Here is a 20,201-nt window from a genome sequence, read left to right on the forward strand (position 1 = left end):
TCTCACATATTGCTTTTTGTCTTATTGTTTTTATAAAAAATTAATATAAGATGTTGATGTGGTTTAACCATAAACGTTTAAGTATGAGAAAAAGAAAATGAGAAAGAGATTATGAGAAGAGAGAATCTTCCTCTATAGTAAGTAACCACTTTGGCTGCCCATTGTGCATGTTATGGTACTTTTCTAATGGTGTCATATCCCAACCAAAAAAAATAAGAACTCTGCCAGCTCCCCCTCTGATAATTATGGCAGCAAATGTGATACACAATTGTGATATTCTCAACGTTATTAATTAGAAAATAACATCTATTCCTGGCAACGGCATTAAAATTTGTGTTCTTTCCAATTGCAAATGTAAGGATAATATAAGATAAATTTACCCAACTATCCTATCTATACATCCAAATAAAAAATTTTCTCTACTAAACTTTCAAGTTTGCCCTTAAATAAATAAGAATAAGAAAATAAATATTGGTGTTTTTATCTCTACACCCATTAACTCAAAAAAATGGCACACATATGCACTCCTCCATTATTTCGGGCGAAACACACCCAAATGACAACAAAATATTCTCCTAAGTTCATCAACAAGTAAGTTGACTAGAAACCTTTATTGCATGAAACCTTTAGCGGCTCTCATTTATAATTTCAACGAAGAAAATTTCTTACCAATTCGTTGGGCATGAAACAAATTCCTGCAATATGAGGAAAAAGCTTACGAAACCCTTGTTGCTATCTCTTCTAAATAGACACTAACTAACATGGAAGCTTTAATAATTTATGCAAGCTGACTTGTTAGTTTTAATAATTTATGCAAATAGCCAACTCCCAGATAATAGTTCAAACCATATTAGCCGAAAACCTACGCTCAAATTATAAATGAGGGCTGATAAGGGTTTCTAGCAAGCTAACTCGTTGATGAACTTGAGAGAATATTTTGCTGTTATTTGGGTGAGTTTTGCCAGAAATAATAGAGAAACGCACTGGTGTGCCAGTTTTAGAGTTATGGGGTGTAGAGATAAAAACACCAATATTTATTTTCTTTTCTTTTCTTATTCTTATTTATTTAAGGGTAAACTTGGAAGTTTGGTAGATAAAACTTGTTAGTTGGGTGTAGAGATAAAATAATTGGGTCCAAATAAAATTTCCCATAATATAATGGCACAAGTAAGGGTGTCGATTGATCAGACCTCAACATATTACTAGATTTATGTGAACCCTAACTAAACAACAAAAATAACAAGTTTAATTTGGTTTTTGATTTGGTAACTTAAATAACTTAAAAATGTAAGCAAAATACAAATGAATGGTCCATTGATTCGGAAATGAGGCGAACGAGACTAGGAATCTCGTTTCACCACAAATAGACACGCAGTCACTTATGCCCTTTGTCACGACATTAGTATTGAGACATTTGTCATTTGGTTAGTATAAATTCATGATTTCGAACTTTCGTCGCCTTAAAGCAAGCTTTTGTTCTCCGCCGAGTTCTTCAAAACCAATAACTAAATGAAGGCAATGCTTTTCACCAACTCCAATGCATGTTCTTTGTCTCAGTTGCCCCAACAAATAGACAGCTTTCAGTTTCACTACTTAAGACAAATTAGATCTCCCCTACGGGTAGTCCCAAACTTCGGGGATATGAAATCAACAATATACCTCATTAGCATGTCCGAGACTCCGAGGCTCCGAGCACGTGAGATACGGATGCTGCAGGCTGGAGCTATGTGCTGATTTGGTTGCCAAGAATATGCAGGATAATGGAAACAATGGAACTATATCTCTATTATCTATCTGTCAATATATAGATACACACATGTTCATAGACAATCAATTTCACAAATTCATAGATATCTGAAACCTATATCCAGCTGGAAAAATAAAATTTACATGGCCATTAATAATATCGAAGTTACGACTGGCACAGGCAAATAATGACAGATGAGCACAAGATTGGTTTGAGGGGTAACGTTATCATACAGTTGCAGCCTTGAGAGACAAAAAGTCTGAAATCTTGTTCGTGTAAAAATCTGGTTGTATGGAGTTGTCGGGACTCTGAAGCACTGGTAAGGTGGTGACGCCTATCACACAAAACAGAAAAGCCTTACTTAGCTTAAATACATCACAATATGAAATATACTTGGCCCAAACAATGCAGATTTTGGTTACCCGAGAGAACAAGAAGAGTTTTGCAACCACCATTTTGTCCAAACAGAATATCAGTATCTAATCTGTCCCCAACCATGCAAATCTGTGACTTCAGGATGCCAAATCTGTCATTGATCAAACCGAATATATTAAATGCTAAACCAATGAAGACCATATCGCAAACCTAAAGAGCATTATCTGTATCACACTATATGCTGTGCACATTGAGAGGTGACCTTGTTCTGTAGCATAAGACTTCTCATCATAATATGGTCGGTCTTTGCTCAAGATCAACAGCACTCATGTTACTCAAGATAAAATAAGGCATTTGACTTACTCATTTGCTAAGTAGTCCATCATAAAAGTTGAGGGTTTTCCCACAACCAATGGCTCATGTTGAGTTGATCCACGGATAGCACCAACCATTGAACCACCACCTGCAGTATAGTACAAATTGTAGTAGCTATTGAGAGAGAAGTTGCTTCATCATTTCAGTAACAACCCATTCGGTCAAGTATATTTAGGTCCATAAATCCAAGGGTTTCCTAGTAAACTTTGAAGTTTAGTCTCATATAATCTAGAAATTATCACTAACTCATGTATCAGTAATTGAAGCATGGATAATCTGATTCAACATTCAGAAGATTCACGAGTTCAATAGATTCCGATATGCTTTTTCACTAAGATCTCCTAAAAGGTGAAAATTTTCACACTCATATCTCCTGTCCCTTATTTTTGTACTTTGATAATTGAATATGATCAAGGAGATATGAAAGCGTAAGTACAACAGAACGAGTGAAGGAACGCAGACTGCTACCCCTATTAAATAAGTTTCGAATTTCCAATCAGAAAAATCTTCAAATGTTTTGCAGCGTAACGGTGCATTTGAGAATAATGTAATTAAAACACAAAGTGCAACAAGGAGAAGAAAGAAATGAACCTGCCCATTCCTGAGCATCTGTGAGATGAGTGACAGCATCACGATTTGTAGCAATGAAAAGACATCCAGGGTTTTCGCGTATACAGAGTGTCCCATACCTACCATTACATGACCATCATATAATATTAACTGACACAGGGAAGATCAAATGCTTAAGTGCATATATAATAAGATCATTATGTTAATATGATTTGGCACTCGGTAAAGTACGATATATATTACTTTCCATTTAATTCTCTGTAAGACTGTAACAGAATATTTGCACATAGGCCCAAATACAAATACATCCCAAAGAAAAAGAAGACGGTTAACTTCTGGCAACTATGTGGGGTAGAAGAAGAATCTAAAAGAGAGGGTACTGGAAGCAGCAATGATTCCTCACATTTTAATAACAAAGACGAGGACAGTGCCTTGTAACCAAAAGTAAAATATAAAAACTTGCAGTATCTTCAACACAAATGCATTGAAATTGACATACACAACAATGAACAGAACTTACTGAATTTTGTAGTAGTTGAAATTTCGATCAAATCCAACCACAACAGCTCCAACCTAGAAGACAATGAACAAATAAAATTTCCAATATAAGGTTCCAAAAAGGAATGCAGAAGCTTCAAATCTTTGAGAGAAAGTTCTACTTGTATTTTTATCTGTAAAAAGTAAAAACCCAACAACAAACTCAGTTCTATGATGCAAGAAAGGACAGAAGTATACACTCTCATCATGCTCCATCAGATATCCAGGCTTCAGCTCTATTTTCTTCCCACCATCTTCCTGTAAGAAAAAGAAGGCATTATAAATACCACACATTATACGTATATAACAGGAGCATTCTATCTCTCAGAAGAATAACACGTCACTTGATTTCAGTGACTAGGATACAGAATAAAAACTTGCAATGTACTGACAATTAGCTCATACTTACTGGTCCACCAAGGTACTCATATCCAGCAAGCTCAAGCTCCTTCAAGATGCCTTCCTCGCCAATCACATAGACCTATAAAACGCCGTACCATCAGTGTATTATCATCAATATTCATGATTAGAATGCGCTAGCTATATTTAGTGTTAATCATGAGGTGCCAGTGACTGGAAATAAAGTCACAACTTCTTACATGTTAATAACATAGACCCTTAATATAATACTGTGGCTATATGCAAATAAAATATCAGATGAAATAATATTGGAAAACATTATCAGAATCTAGCAGAAATAACAATGAAGAAGATAACATGCCATATGATGCAAACCATTCCCCTTCACAAATACTCCACTTGTAGGCAAATGAACAGAAACAAGATATTAACTTTTACCAAGTAGGCACGCAGGTTACCTTTTTATCTTTTGGGAAATTAATGGACTTCAAATAGGCAGCAGCAGCAAAAGATGACGCAAAAATTTCCTCCTTAAATTGTTCAAGTGTGGTTAGAATTACCGAGTTGCTAAATCTGTGAGCGTGGAAAGAGAAAAATGGCACACTGTCACACTGACCTCTTTGACATTCAGACCAAGCGTCTCAAACTTTTTACCATACTGCTTCCTAGACTTTGTTGAGTTGTTGGTAACGAAAACTAATCTTTTGCCCTGAAGGAAAAGACAATATGCAAGTGGTTTGAGGCCACATAACAATGCTAGCCCCTTAAAATTATCTCCCTATATCATGCTACATGACACTTGGACCCAAGAGTAAACCTAAAGAAAGATATAAAAACCAGTGAAGCAAAGATTTTGCTGGCCTATGATATGAATATGTACAAAACTACAAATACGGAAATATATTATAGGTGGCTACATTGGCAGCCAGACAGACAGACCGACCTTAGACCGTAGCATATCCAGAGTTTGGGGGACACCGTCTATGAGCTTATCTCCTTTCCATATAACACCTGCAGTTGTTGGGTGATGAGTTGAAAGATTATTTAATGGAGCAATACCAATACCATCCACGACAGAGATAAATACCATAAGACTGTAAGACAAACACTATTAAAATTCTAACGGAACATTCATGAGTAATCCTATTCCTATCAAATCATATCATCGTTCGGTGGTTCCCTCCCTCCAATTTTTCTAACGCAACACTTGGTTCTGAATCAATTGGATTTTCGTTTTTAAAAAGGTAATCGGACAAAATGGTTAGGACTTAGGAGGGAATCAAATCAATACAAAATGTGTATTCATAGTCTCATATAATATTATTAAAAAAACTTCAAGTGCTCAAATCCTAACAGATGGATTAATGTCCACTGCTACATTCTTATAGGTATGAAACAAACAAAGAAGATCACTGGATCAACATTCAATTCAACAACGTAAGAAAATGAACAAGTTGAAGAAGGCGGACCATCGCAGTCGAAGATGAAGGTCTCTACAGAGTCAATGAGGTCATCGGCATTCGTGAGAGGCTGCGCGGAGGCCCGGGTGGTGAACCTCTCCTCCATTCTTGACTTCCTACACTTGTGCTTGTTGCTGTTCATGAAGTTCCACGAGAGATTACTTGTACGACTAGTAGTAGTAGTACGAGTGCAACAGAGATTGTTGCTGCTGCTGTTATTGATCCCAAACCCAAACAACTTGGAACTCTTCGCAGAAGCAGCAGCTATCACTGTTGTTGTTGTTCTGCTCAGCATCTCTTTCTCTTTCGTTTCTTTTTCCTTACTCCCTTTTTCTTTGGTGTAGCTCGTTTCGAGGCCGTTAGCCTTTTTCCCTTCCCAAGGCAAGGAAAAAAGAAGGAAGGAAGGAAGGAAGGCATATTTTCATCAACAAAAAAAAAAAAGAAAAAAAAAAAGAGGAGACACGTGGTGGTTTTGGGTGGCTCGTGTAATCCAAAGCTACTGGATGACACTTTTCAGTTTTCTTCTCGTCTCCAAAAACTGAAAGCCCAAATGTCTTGGGAGGCTGCTGGCCCAGTATTAGTAGTTTAAGCCCAATAATAAAAACCTTCCGTGAGTCGTGTCAAGTGCTTGTTTGGGTGATTAAAGTTCAAACAGGTTTGGTATAATTGTCTGTACCCTGCAAGATAGAAACCAAAATAACTTAATGTTGTTTTACAGCTGTATTGCATTGATCGTGATACGAGTTAATCCACCTTCATTAAATATGTGGATATTACGGATATATGGATGCTTCAATAATAAATTAATGGTTACCTCAAAAAAATAAAAAAATAAAAAATAATAATACTAATAATGGTTTTTTTTAATGTTTAATTTGGAACAGATAGATGAGCTGTTAGAATTAACACCGAAAAACTTGGCTGCTTTTGTGATGGAAATTGCAAGGTTTAAGTTGAGCCTCACGCGTGATGATACTGATATATGTCACCGCCATTATTATGCAGACTTGTAAGACTCAACTGCCAACCCTTTTCCCTTTTGTTTGTCCTCCTCCGCCTCCTCCTCCTCCTCCTCGTGGGGTCAAGAACACTAATACTGCACTCTACTCTACGAAACCAAGTGGTCCCTTCCTTTCTTAGTAACTTAGATGTGTCTGTATCTATCTACATACTGTGTAGTAAGACATTATATATATATATATATATATATATAAGCTTATTTGAGATCCTTAAAAGATTCCTCAAATTTATCACCAAAATGTTTCTTGTGTAGCCATACATTCTTGTGATGAGAAGAAAAACTTGCCAAAATGTTAGCGGTATGACTAGAGAAATATTTACACGGAGTCACGGACTGATCTCTAGCTTTGCAAATCATCATATAGATACACGCATAAATGTGGTTATTTCATTAACTTAAGTTTATAGGATAATTCAATTTAATGTCACGTACGGTTTATTTATTCACGGTTGAGTTTGTTAAGTTTTAATCATGTGTCATCAAGTCATCATCAACATGCAAAGCATCAATATATTTACTTCAATAACATTTTAATTATTGTTATTTTATTTGTTGGGTTAAAATAAAGAGTTAAACGTCATTTTCTAAAATAAAATCTGGGCTGTATACGGCGTTGGGAAGGGTGGGTGCGGAGTGCTGTGGTGAGGGGGAGGGTCGGGCGGGAGCAGTGCGCTGGGTAAGGGTGGAAAGGGAAGCATACGGGTGAAATATTTACACGGAGTCACGGACCGATCTCTAGCTTTGCAAATCACCATATAGATACACGTATAGATGTGGTTATTTCATTAATTTAAGTTTATAGAAGAGTTCAATTTAATGTCACGTACGGTTTGTTTATTCACGGATGAGTTTGTTGAGTTTTAATCATGGCTCATCAAGTCATCATCAACATGCAAAGCATCAATATATTTACTTCAATAACATTTTAATTATTGTTATTTTATTTGTTGGGTTAAAATAAAGAGTTAAACGCCATTTTCTAAAATAAAATATGGGTTGTATACGGCGTTGGGAAGGGTGGGTGCGGAGTGCTGTGGTGAGGGGGGAGGGTCGGGCGGGAGCAGTGCGCTGGGTAAGGGTGGAAAGGGAAGCATACGTGTTTTAAAAAAAAAAATTAATAAAAATACTCTCGTAATTATTTTCTTTTTTTTCAAAAACTCTTTGACAAAATTAGTAAAAAATACCCTCGTAAAAAATTATTTTTTACTCGAGAAGCATGGACATCAAATGCCCAGCTTAGAGCATGTGAATGTCCATATCAAGATAAAATAGGAGTGACCGACATCAAACAATCACGGTGTTCAACGTCAAGCAACCATAGCGGTTAGCGGTTGACATCAAACAACTGCGGGGGTTGTGTGCCCATATATACCAGGCATAGAAGTGTCGATGAATGATCAACGCAAACACGAGGGAATAAAAGACCATGTAAGTACCGGAGAAATCCTAGTTAAATGATCAACATTTGTTCTGAAATTCCTTTTGACGTATTTAAATAATGTATAAATGCATTAACAAAAAAAAAAAAAGGTTAAGTACAAAAGATGGATCATATGTTAATGAAATTAATAGGACGCATCACCTAAAACACGTACTGCCAATAAATCATTTGGATTTCAAATTACGGATGAATCATAAGTTCTTTAGATATAATACATCAATGTTATTGATCATCTTATTATCTACGCATATATATACGGATAAAGTGAAAATGGTCAAGAGCTAGCAAGATTAATTATTAGTTGATGAAAGTGGTTAGGGAAGTTAATGCCGATTGACAGCTCCCATGCCCGTGTATTGAGCAAAGGTCTGCCGGTCCATTCCCATCCCTTTGATTGATTGTGACAACTATCGACTCGACTATAATTAAATTATTCAACAATAATTTTGCACAATTTGGGGAGTTGAAGGTTACACGCATTATGTGCTAACAAATTGAAGATATATGAAGGTTTTTATTCATAATTAAATTTCTCTGCTCTTTTATGATCATGTATACTTGTTAGATGTTACGTATTTGTACTTAATAATTAATTGAATTCTAGTTACTTTCCTAATGAAATGTCGAAGCCTTGTTCAAGCCAATAAATGAAATTAATTACGTACCTTAGCAGCTTAGCAGTTCGTTTTATAGTTTAGGGGTCATTGATTTCATATTAAAGGGCCTCCCTCCATGTCCATGATCATCGCCATATATACTTTTCAATCTTAATCATTTTCGTATGGCTTGAGCATTATGGAAATTGTTTGACATTGCTATCGTACGTGGTCCCTTATGCAGCTTCAGTTTATGAAAAGAAAAAAGTTAAAGTGCATCTACACCTGCACGCTAGTAAAAATCATCAAAGTTCATAAGGAATCCATGACACCCTAGCGTGAACAAACTAATCTTACGCATCAATGATCAAACTGCCGTAAACGACGTGTCACAAACTGATAGTCCCCACGAACCATATATACACAATATTTCTTACTTAAAGTAACAAATTAACTTCAATTATTGACCCCTATTTATCTTAAAAATAAAATAAAATAAAAACTTAAATTGGTGTGTCAATGCTTGTGCATGTGCAACCAACATATTCTCTGTAATTAAAAACATATTGACGTTTAAAAATTATTATATACACGAACAGATAGAAGGAAAATAGCTACCCCCTTCCCTTCCCTTATCACTAAAAAGAAGAAGAAGAAGAAGAAGGAAAAAAAAGAAGAAAATTAGCCAAATTAAGTGAAACATGGGAATTAGCCAGCTCCGTGGAGATGAAGATCGTGAGCATGAAGGAAACCCTCCTCACAGTCTCCTCCAAGACCTCAAGGTCACTGTCCACCACTCATCTCTTGTATTCCCATCCCAACAGACACAGAAAAGAACCATGTTCCTATCCAACATAGACCAAGTTCTTAATTTCGACGTCCACTCTGTGCATTTCTTCGGTGCCCACAAAGATTTTCCTGATGGCCAAATTGCAGCTGAGAAACTCAGAGACAGCCTCGCCAAGATATTGGTGCCTTATGATTTCTTGGCGGGAAGATTGAAAGTGAACCCCAACACGGGTCGCTTAGAGATCGAGTGCAATGGTGCCGGAGCAGGATTTGTGGTTGCTTCTAGTGAGTATGCTTTAGATGAGATTGGAGACTTGGTTTATCCTAATTCAGCCTTTGCACAACTAGTTTGCAGCGCTATGGATCATGATCAACTACTGAAACTTACTGCTGGTGCTGTTGGTGATGATCATGATGGTCTTCGTCAGCCACTTTTCATTCTGCAGGTACCTGTGCATATAATTTGGGTCACCATCATTTGTTCTGCATAAAGCTAGCTAACAAGATAATAATGCAGTTCCACTTTGTTTGCAATCGCCTTAATAATGCAAGCTCCAATTAGTTTTTTATGTATAGATATATATCTTACGAACTCTCTTAATAAATTTCTCATGGTCATGGAGTACTGGTGGTGCATAAAATACTTGCTCTTCCATTACTTATAAAGGACGAGTAATGTTAGAAAATCACACTATATATATACCACATAATGGAGGTAGAGTTTGCGTACCAATACAAATAGGTATTTATCTATATCAAAGATATGGTATAATGTGGTCTCGTAAAATACATTGTGTTCTCCTATGTAATATGTGAGGATGTGGAGATTGTTCTACTTTGAAAAGTTAAGAGAATAACATCTCTAAATGATATGTCAAGTATGTCAAATAATACTAGAAGACATCACGGTTTTCTCCAATAAAAATGCTATAATTGACGTGGCATATGAATTATTTAACTTCTTATTTTCTAGTTGTCTTCTTATTACAAATAAAGATAGAATCAATTTGGTTATTTAATGTTTGGGGTCTCATAATTCACTAATAGAATACAACTTTTAAACTATTTTTTCTTAAAAATTATAGTTTTAGGCCCAATGCATAATGAAATAATTTAACAAATATCTTGGAATGAGAGAAATTTTGGCATCAGCCTCAAATGGGCACATCAGCATTCAAATTCAATTTTGACAGTTCATGTAAGAAATATCAATTTCCCTTATCAATTTTGACAGTTCATGGGCACATCAGCATTGATTCTCTTACAAGGAGTTGAGTTACACCGTGCCAATTAGTTTATGATGAAATATCAATTTCCCTTATTTTATTATAGTATGTTAATTAATCCATGTATGAAAGTCTAATGATTATATGTAATCCACGTCGCATGTGTTGTTTATGTGTGTGAGTATATATTGAGTGTGCTCCCACATCAAAGAGTTTATAAATTGTATATGTGCTTATGAAAAATTAAACTACATTCATATTACCAATTAATTATTTACTTTTAACGTAATGTGATACATCAAGCCTTCAAAATTGCATTTTCTTCACATGCATGATTATGACTTCTTAGCCAGTGTAATCATCCCTGCAAATTAATTGTTTGCTCAACTATCTGTTTAACTATAATTATCGTTAATTAGGACATATTTATATGTAACCTATTACAATTTAATTTTTTTCATCTTTGAAGGAAAAAAGTGAAAACATCATTTCAAAAGATACCTAGGATAATGATATAATTTCTTGAAAGAGATGATTGGACACTTACAAATTAGTTTGATATATTGTATAACTACATAGTACGTATTACAGTAAGAGCTCAAGAGCAGGGACTACGTAAGCAAAACGTGGCTCCAAGGACTAGACAAAAATACCTAGGAGAGTTTCATAAGGAAAATAGCCTAGTGGAAGAGGAGAGATTTTTCAATATGTTGAGAACACGGGATGGTATGTCATATATCATTATATAAGTGGTGAGATACTCATATTAAAAATTAACAACTTAAAATAAAATTTTCCTCCACTTATATTATAACATGTGATATACTAGGTGATGTACTGCCCATGTTTTATACACAATAAAAAATTTCCCGTGTAGGAGACAAGGCAATTTGGGATTCCGCTAATATTTTATTAACATAACATATTTCTCTGATGCACTTTGAAACCCACTAATATTTTATAAAATAAAATAAAAAGATATACAATTAAGAATTGTCTTATCTATTTTGCATTGTTCGTTGAAGAGGTAGACATCTTAATTAGGCAAATGAACTAAGCAAAATGGCAAATCAACCAACAAAGTACAATTTTACTTCAAATAATTGTCTAGTCCTTTGGAGATGCTGACACAAGAGAAAATTTTGAGCAAAAGTAATGTGAAAATAAAAGGTTATGCGAAAATGACACATCAAATTTATGTAATTAGTGAAAATTCTAGAGAATAGTTAGAGTGAAGAATATGCAATTCATATGGAACATGTTTATTGATACAGTGATGTTCTTATTCAATAATGTCATATGTTATTGAATTAGGATGTCATAATCATGCATGACATACTCGTTTCTTATAAGAAAGTGTTGCCTCATGCCCATGAGTATGGGACCCACATGCAAAACCTATTCCTTAATGTGGAATGCATAGTGTTGCCCTAAACTTGAACTTCTCATACAATTGACAACATGCAAATTCTTATATCTTAACTTAAATTGAACAATGAGATTCAAGAAGAGGGGGTCGCAGGAGAGGGAGAAAGTGGAAAGAGGAGGAAAGAAATAAAGAAATAGAGGATTGGAGGCGAGAGAAAGAAGAAAGAAGAGAGCGAAGGAGCAGAGGAGAAAAAAGAGAGAGATAGATTGGGAGTGAGTGGGCAGGAGAGAGAAAAGAAATGAGTGAACTTTAGGTTTAAAAATTCACTTTGGTGTTTTTAGAAAGCAGGCTATTTTTTTTGAGTTAGCCTTAAGTTTAATTTTTTAAAATATAGTCCTATCAAACAAGTTTTTAAACTTAAAACTTAAAAAATGTTTTTTAGTTTAAAAATTAGATTAAAATAGAATACTAAGCATGCGCTTACTATTTGGATCATATTTACTTGTTTACTTGTGCTACTTTTCTGTAAATGGGGATTCACATGGGTATATGCACTAAGCAACAAATACAGATATATGTACCATACATAGTTACTGTATAATCAATTAGATTGGATCTATATGTTTCGTATACTTAATTACGTAATCAACTAATATAGCTAGATAGATATTGTAGTTACTAGCTAGTTATATATGTACCAAATATATAATTATATGTACACATATATATAGGGTGAAATATTTACTGAGTGGTTTAATTAGTCAGAAGAATTATCGTGTGATTAATTGAACTAATAATTGAACAGGTGACAACATTTAAGTGTGGTGGATTCGCGATGGGCATATCAAACAACCATGCAACATTTGACGGTATAAGCTTCAGACTGTTCTTGGACAATCTGGCTGCCCTGGCTGCTAACAAGCCCTTGGCAGTGATCCCTTACAATGACCGTCAGATCTTAGCTGCTCGATCACCACCACGTGTCACCTTCATCCACCCCGAGTTACAAGAGCTCGAGAATATCTCCACCCTGGAGCGCAAGCAAGAGGATGAGCTTGAGGTTGGCGGCCATGACACACACCCTACAGTGTTTGAAGCCACCCAAGAAGAGCTTGACTTCAAGATCTTCCGGCTGACTGCCAGCGACATTGCTCACCTCAAGGAGAAGGCAAAATCCATCGCTAGTAGTACAAAAGAACGTGTAAAGATTACTAGCTTTAGCGTGGTGACCGCCCTGATATGGCGGTGCAAGGCATTGTCATCTTCAACATATGTTGATGATCATGGTGAAAGTAGAGAGTCGAGGATTCTTTATGCGGTGGACATAAGGCAGAGGCTGAACCCGCCGCTACCCCAGGGCTACACTGGGAATGGAGTGCTGACTGCCTACGCTTCTGCTGGGTGCAGGGAACTGGAAGAAGGGCCGTTCTCAAGAGCGGTGGAGATGGTGTCTGAGGGGGCAGCAAGGATGACAGATGAGTATGCGAGGTCCGTCATCGACTGGGGAGAGTTACGCAAAGGCTTTCCTAACGGGGAGGTGTTGGTGTCATCCTGGTGGAGATTGGGGTTTGCTGACGTGGAATATCCATGGGGGAAGCCCAGGTACAGTTGTCCCGTCGTATATCACAGGAAGGATATCATCTTGTTCTTTCCTGAACAAGATGTGCCTGATAATGGAACAAATGGTACTGGGGTTAATATTTTGGTGGCACTTCCTCATCGGGAGATGCAAAAGTTCCAAGCCCTCTTCCAGAAGTTCTTATTGGGCTAAAAATTTTTAATATAAGAATAAATATGCATATTGTAACATGAATGTGTACGGGACCATGTATGATATACCCATATATATCGTTTCTGTAGTAGCTCCTACTGATTATGATCGAAGGTGGGATTAGAGTTCAAGAGAGGAACGATTGTGTTGGAGACTTATTTATTTGGCTCCATTATATACAAAGAAGATATATAACATGTGTTGCATTACTATTTTCTCGTATTATTATAATATCAGGATTCCAAACTCAACTGTAGTAACTAAACACGAGGGTTGCATGTATATTATGAATATTTTGATCCATATTGTCTTAGATAGACAATTACACACGACACTTTTGTATTTAATTAGTACAACTTCATCCCTTGGAGCGAAGAATACGAACACCTTATTATTAACTTAAAATAGTCAGCTTTTAGTCCGAACCATGCAAGCATGTCGATAGCTAGTTGTTGTAGTTCTTGGAAATTGAGAAGTATTTAGTGTCAAACAAGCATGTCCAAATGCTATACCAGTTGTGCGCACACATCGATAGACTAGCTAAGCTAGTACGTATAGTATCCCCCACCAGCTAAGCCAAATTATTATTATCAATGCTATAGTTGTAGTAGTAGTATATATCATTTACGGACTATATATATATATATATATATTTTTTTTTTTTATCGTTTAATTTCGACACTATGATCTATAGATTATCTATCTATTATTATTATCAAAGTTATCTTCTCCTCCCACCGGAGCCGCTCTCCCTTTGGCAGTTAAAATAGACGGCAGCCACCGGTAATCCAAGATTATAAAGCTCGGCGAAGTCTTTGGTATTGAAGTTTTGGCGCCATCCAGGAGCATACACTGTTTGCCTACCCAATTGGCGAAACAGCACAAAAACAAAGCGATGAATCCCAACTGTTGGCCGTGGACTTTCGTAACACACGATCTCTTGCCCTGCATGATCAATATATATGGGTTTCATTACCAGTGTCTATGCTTGAATATAAGGGTTCCTTCATGGCAGACAGTTAGGGGTTTGGGTTAAATTATTAGGAAAATTAATGAAAATGATTTAAAAACTTTGAGTTTTAACGAAAAGAACAAAATAAAGATTAAAGTGAATAATACCAAGATTGGCTTTTTAGTATAAAAATATAATTTTTCATTAAAATTAACAATACCATAATTTTTTCGCTAAAATTTCTTAAATTATTACCAGTGGGAAACCTTAGCTAAAGACAAAGCCTTCTCCTGAAAAGATCTTTACCATAGAGCTCAAGGGCCCAAGAGGCCCAATATATGATTTTCCTCGTCATCATGTGTGACGTCATTTGATATTTTGCCACTCTTTTTTCATATGAGATTTATTTTAAGTTGTCCTTCCATACTGGGACATAGTCAAATTGTATTCAAAGTTTGCAGGTGGTCATTTATCATAGTGGTGAAAATGTGTTGAGCCTTTACATAACGGTGTGGGCTCAAGTCATGTCGATGGCTAATCTAACATCTAATGTAACAAAATCTATTGTTTGACAAAAAAAACTAAAAAAAAAGGTAAATTACAAAAAACTACATCAACTATTAGTCTCATGACACTATCATACCTCATTTTTTTAAATTGACAATGTCATACCTTTTATTTAGAATTTGGTCCAATGTTATCCCTTCCGTTATTTGGCCGTGAAATTTTCAGTTAAATGCTGACGTGGCTTGATTCGGAACTCACTTTCTATTAAAGAAATAATAAAATATTATTAAAAACTTAAAAAAATTTATTTAATATTTTTTATATATTAAAATAATAAAGAAAAGTAAAAAACAAAAAAAAAACCCTCAGTTCGTCCGTCCCCCTTCCCCATCTTCATCTTCTTTCCCCCACATGCAAGCCAGAAAAAAGAGAAAGAAAGAAAGAAAGAAAAAAAAAAAAACCCAGATCTCGTCTACGCCACCATCGCCATGTTCATGATGGGAAGATGGGTGCACGGAGAAGGTGGAGGATGTGGAGAATGGATGAGAGTAGTGGATTTGGGGTTGGCAGGGGGTTGGGTTTTTTTTGGTGGGGGTGGGGGGGAGACGAATTGGGTTTGGTTTGGGTTTTTTTTTTTTTTTTTTTTTTTTTGTTTCCTTCTTCCTTCTTCTTCCTCTTTTTCTGGGTTGGGGTTTTTTTTTTGTTTTTTCTTCTTCTTCTTCTTCTTCCTCTTCCTTCTTTTTGGGTTGGGGGGGGGGGGACAAACTGGGTTTGGTTTGGGATTTTTTATTTATTTTTTATTTCTTCTTCTTCTTCTTTCTGGGTTGTAGGGGGTTGGGTTTTTTTTTTTTTTTTTTTTTTGTGCCGCCGGGGGGGGGAAGGGGAGGAACTGGGTTGGGCTGGGTTTTTTTTTTTTTTTTTTTTCTTTTCTTTTTTGTTCTTCCCCTTCTTTTTTCTGGATTGCAAGGAGTTGGGTTTTTTATTTTTTTTGGGGGGGGGGGGGGGGGAGGGGGGTTTCTTCCTCCTTCTTCTTCTTCTTTCTGGGTTGTAGGGGGTTGGGTTTTTTTTTTGGGGGTGAGGGGGACTAGGTTGGGCTGGGGTTTTTTTTTTTTTTTTTTTTTCTTTTTCGTTCTTCCCCTTCTTCTTTATGGATTACAGGGAGTTGGGTTTTTTTTTTTTTTTTTTTTGTTTTGTTTTGTTTTGTTGGGGGGGGGGGGGGGGGAGGGGAAAGGAACTGGGTTTGGGTTTTGATTTTTTTTTCTTCTCCTTCTTCTTCTTCTTCTTCTTTCCCGGGAGGGGGGGGGTGTTGATGGGTTTTCATTTTTTTTTTTTGTTGAATATTAAGCAGGGAAGAAGATGAAGATGGGGAGACAGAGAGTGGGGAACAAACGAACTGAGGGTTTTTTTTTTTTTTAATAACTTTTCTTTATTATTTTAATATTTAAAACATATTAAATATTTTTATTAATTTTTTAATAAAATGTAGGCCCCGAATCAAGCCACATCAGCATTTAACTGAAAAATTCACGAGCAAGTAACGGAAAGTATAACATTAGATCAAATTCTAAAGATGAGGTATGACATTGTTAATTTTAAAAATGAGGTATGATAGTGTCGTGAGACCAATAATTGAGGTAATTTTTTGTCATTTAAAGTTTAGGGTCTAGAACAATATTATTGTCACCCTTTCGCTATGTGATTTAATTTGAATTGTTCTTGCATACTTAGACCTAGTCAAGTTGAATCCAGGTTTATGAGTGATATACGTGGGCTTGTTTACTGTTAATGATACAACACAATTAATGGTTAGATCCTAAAAAAGTATAATTATACTTGATTGCCCTCAAATAAACATAAACAATAAGATAAATGCTAAGGAGACTTTTTTAAAAGTAGAATTCTCCGCATCATCTCATGTTTTTAGCATAATTCTCGTGTCAACATTAGAAAATAGTGTGTCAAAAACATGAGGTGGCGAAAAATATATAGAAAATCCTACTTTGAGAGAGATTCCTTAACATTTCTCGAACAAAAAAGAACCGTAGTTAATGACAAAGCTGATATAACCAATGGCCGGGCATTGGAAGTGCAGTAGAAACAACTCACCGAAGCTTGCCGCGGTTGTTGCTGGAATATCCGTAACCAACCTGAAACGTTCGTACAAAGTATCAGTACTTATCACCATCACCAACCTTATCCTTCTTCGTCTACACTCCTTCCCACCTTTGAAAGACAAACGCATAGAGATCGAGTTGAATCCTTGCCAGTATAAATATTGTTGGCAAATTACTTCGTATTATATTAGCAAATTTATTTAAGAAGTGAATTAAGCTAAAGGGAAAGATATATATATATATATATATCCCTGTACAGAGAGAGAGAGAGAGAGAGAGAGAAACAAAATACACACCAATGCAAATATTCCTTTAGGTTGGGATCACTTGGGCTGGGTGCATCAGGATCCACCATGACCTGCAATTAGTGGAAGTAATTAATGAAACCGGTGCATGTTAATTTCCCATTTTCTCAAAAGTCTGTATTTATATATATGTTTACATATTAATTCATGAAAAAGTAGGTCAATTGAAGAAGCATATATGGATATATGGATGGATGGAAGATGGAAACTTACCAGAGTGTAGAAAGTCCTGAGATCGTCACCACCAGTATCAACTCTAGGTTGCTGGACAACTTGAGAAGGTTTGAGCTCACAACCATTGTTAACCTCCTTATTGCCGTAGGTCACCCTCAGAGAAACGGACCTTGTGAAGGGGTCTAAAACATCACCTACCACTCGTCCAACAACAAGGGGGTCCCTGTCCCGAGGCATTTTCTTTCTTTTGGATGTATAAGATATAATTTAGATATATTAAAAAAAATTTAAAAAAAAAAAAAAAACTACTTGTACTACTAGTTATCTAGCTAGATCTATGTGTGTGTTATATATGTATAGCTAAAACTCAAAGTATCCAAATAAGTTGCGACTTTGGATATTGAGAGTTTTGTGATCAAAATCGAGAGGCCTATTGGCTATTTATATTCTGTTGCGTTGCATGCTGTATTGCTATTTGCCCAGTTAGCTTTTGTTTCTGTGCACACATGAAAGATTCTGCTCCATATGTCAATCGCTTTTTCGTTTTTGCCTTTCGCTATCTTGACTTTTTTATATTCTTTTGATTCTTACTATAAGTTCCTCTGATATGAAAACACGGCGATTGGCGATGCCCTCCCCCTTTCATCCACTGTTAAAAGTAGTGGACCACCAGTTTTTATTCCCATTTGATCAGTTTATGCGTTGTCGGTCCAAAGCTCCCCCATCATCGTACACCTCGTCAAATCTTCTCTTTCCCTCCGAAACAAAGAAAATTCTAGGCCTTAGCTACCTCGGAAATTAGATCATACAAAATTAATTCATTTTAATTTCCAGATTTACATGTGTATATACCAACAACTTATTTAGTCAAGGGGTAGTCAAGTAGTAGAAGAAAGTTTTGCATAATGTTTTGCGTTTTATTACTTTATTAGATTGTGTTAGGTTAGGCTTCTTGTCTCCTAATTTGTTGTACTTTTCATTTTATTTTGTTAATATGTTCCCATATGCTACATTGAATTTGACACATATAGTTGTTTATAAAAAATAAAAAATAAAACTAGTTTAGATTTTCAATGCTAAACTTTATATCCATACACAATAAAGATAAAGAAAAAGTATATATATAACGGAATAAAGAAATTATAGTTGCATAAAAGCATTCTTCTACAAATAAGCTACAACCCTAGCTACTGAAAACAAATCCCTAATATTAGCATAAATGTGAAGAAAGTTGAGGTTACATTATACTATCAAATGGCAATATGAGAAATAACTCAACTACTTATAAGCACTTACAAAGTCGTTCCTCTCATCAATTTTGGATTCACTCTCAACACACCTCCTCACGTGTGGTGAATTTTCAAGCCTAACACATGGACAACACAAACAGGTTGTCGTAGAGCACGTGTTGTCGTTGGGTTTCACATGTGAGACAACCTGCTTTGATATGAAAGAAGTTGAGGTTCTACTATAAAACCAATTTGCAATATGGGATGTAGCCCAACTACTTACTTATAAGCACTTGCAAGTTCCCTCCTCTCATCACTGTGAAATTCATCCTCAACAAGATGATTCCAAAAGTTTGTGCAAAATTCAAAACTTGACTTGCAATTTATTTTAAAGCGTCTTCAAGAATGAAGTGCTTGGGTTTATTCTCTCCCTATGAGTAATGCTAGGGATGCTAAATTTGAAGGCAATATTTGCAAACTAAATAGTGTGTCACCAATAGGAATGAGTATGTGTATTAACGCTTAAGTAATAAATCAATCATCAACTTCCATGTCCTTTAGTTGTCAAAATTTTGTCTACAAATTTAGTTTCCTTACCATTACCCCTCTCTCTATCTCTACTAATTAATAAAACACTCATTGTCAACCAAAACCTTATGAAATTACCAGTTTAATCCTCTAATTAAAACAAAACATGAATAAGAAATATGGGGCAAAAATGTAATTTCACACAACCAAATTTTGCTTTTTTTTTTCAAAGCTTCACCTATATATAATCCTAACATATCTCTAATTAAAAATATAAAATAAAAACTTCCAACTTCCCACTTCCCACTCCTACATTCTCTGTCACTCTCTTCACCTCTCCTTCTATTTCCAAAAAAAAAAAAAAAAAAAAAAAAAACAAAACAAAACAAAAAATTATCACACACTTTGTGTGTGGGGCTAGTATATGAGAAGATAGTGATAAATGATTCCTGACTTGATCCGGTATATATGTTGATAAGTGCTATTTGAGAAATGAGATTATCTCAAATTTGCTCTTAAATCGGTCGATGCATTGGAGTCGAATAAGTCAATTGTGATTAAAATACAAACTAGCTAGAAAGCATCAATGTTTTATTCGCTTGTGAGGTTTGTATGGCATAGGCAATGTAGGCATCGCTGATATGTGTGAATATGAGGAACAACGCAAACTCGTTCAGTCGCATTGTTATTTACGCAAGTCGACATTAGGAATTGATTTTCAAACACTATATAGTACCTAGCTAGCGCTCTCTCTC

At 35.7% G+C, this 20,201-nt stretch overlaps 3 protein-coding genes across 3 annotated transcripts; 1 reads left to right on the forward strand and 2 right to left on the reverse strand.

The window, feature by feature from the left end:
• Positions 1 to 1,758: 1,758 nt before the first annotated feature.
• Positions 1,759 to 5,801, reverse strand: LOC137722661 (phosphoglycolate phosphatase 1A, chloroplastic-like). Its single transcript, XM_068461712.1, has 11 exons — positions 5,434 to 5,801; positions 4,908 to 4,975; positions 4,581 to 4,673; positions 4,423 to 4,494; positions 4,014 to 4,085; positions 3,803 to 3,862; positions 3,588 to 3,640; positions 3,089 to 3,186; positions 2,486 to 2,585; positions 2,170 to 2,273; positions 1,759 to 2,081 (listed from the first exon to the last, which is right to left on the reverse strand). The coding sequence occupies exons 1-11, from the start codon at positions 5,717 to 5,719 to the stop codon at positions 1,975 to 1,977; spliced, it is 1,113 nt and encodes a 370-aa protein (XP_068317813.1). The 5' UTR covers positions 5,720 to 5,801; the 3' UTR covers positions 1,759 to 1,974.
• A 3,131-nt stretch (positions 5,802 to 8,932) lies between these two features.
• Positions 8,933 to 13,815, forward strand: LOC137723486 (acyltransferase GLAUCE). The gene is made up of 2 exons (XM_068462681.1): positions 8,933 to 9,717; positions 12,672 to 13,815. The coding sequence occupies exons 1-2, from the start codon at positions 9,184 to 9,186 to the stop codon at positions 13,635 to 13,637; spliced, it is 1,500 nt and encodes a 499-aa protein (XP_068318782.1). The 5' UTR covers positions 8,933 to 9,183; the 3' UTR covers positions 13,638 to 13,815.
• A 206-nt stretch (positions 13,816 to 14,021) lies between these two features.
• Positions 14,022 to 18,068, reverse strand: LOC137723488 (protein HEADING DATE 3A). Its single transcript, XM_068462682.1, has 4 exons — positions 17,729 to 18,068; positions 17,507 to 17,568; positions 17,203 to 17,243; positions 14,022 to 14,582 (listed from the first exon to the last, which is right to left on the reverse strand). Exons 1-4 carry the CDS (start codon positions 17,924 to 17,926, stop codon positions 14,359 to 14,361), a joined length of 525 nt encoding a protein of 174 aa, XP_068318783.1. The 5' UTR covers positions 17,927 to 18,068; the 3' UTR covers positions 14,022 to 14,358.
• Positions 18,069 to 20,201: the final 2,133 nt, after the last annotated feature.

Source organism: Pyrus communis, chromosome 17 (genome assembly GCF_963583255.1).
Source record: "Pyrus communis chromosome 17, drPyrComm1.1, whole genome shotgun sequence".
NCBI classification, from domain to species: domain Eukaryota; kingdom Viridiplantae; phylum Streptophyta; class Magnoliopsida; order Rosales; family Rosaceae; genus Pyrus; species Pyrus communis.

Excerpts from the sequence above, each read along its gene's own strand:
- LOC137722661 (XM_068461712.1), bottom strand. The coding sequence starts at position 5,719 with ATGCTGAGCAGAACAACAACAACAGTGATAGCTGCTGCTTCTGCGAAG. Across the intron at positions 3,641-3,802 it reads TGATGGAGCATGATGAGAGT|GTTGGAGCTGTTGTGGTTGG; the intron begins GTATACTTCTGT and ends ATTGTCTTCTAG. Across the intron at positions 3,187-3,587 it reads TTCAACTACTACAAAATTCA|GTATGGGACACTCTGTATAC; the intron begins GTAAGTTCTGTT and ends ATGTAATGGTAG.
- LOC137723486 (XM_068462681.1), top strand. The coding sequence starts at position 9,184 with ATGGGAATTAGCCAGCTCCGTGGAGATGAAGATCGTGAGCATGAAGGA. Across the intron at positions 9,718-12,671 it reads AGCCACTTTTCATTCTGCAG|GTGACAACATTTAAGTGTGG; the intron begins GTACCTGTGCAT and ends ATAATTGAACAG.
- LOC137723488 (XM_068462682.1), bottom strand. The coding sequence starts at position 17,926 with ATGCCTCGGGACAGGGACCCCCTTGTTGTTGGACGAGTGGTAGGTGAT. Across the intron at positions 17,244-17,506 it reads CTAAAGGAATATTTGCATTG|GTTGGTTACGGATATTCCAG; the intron begins GTGTGTATTTTG and ends CGAACGTTTCAG. Across the intron at positions 14,583-17,202 it reads AACAACCGCGGCAAGCTTCG|GGCAAGAGATCGTGTGTTAC; the intron begins GTGAGTTGTTTC and ends TTGATCATGCAG.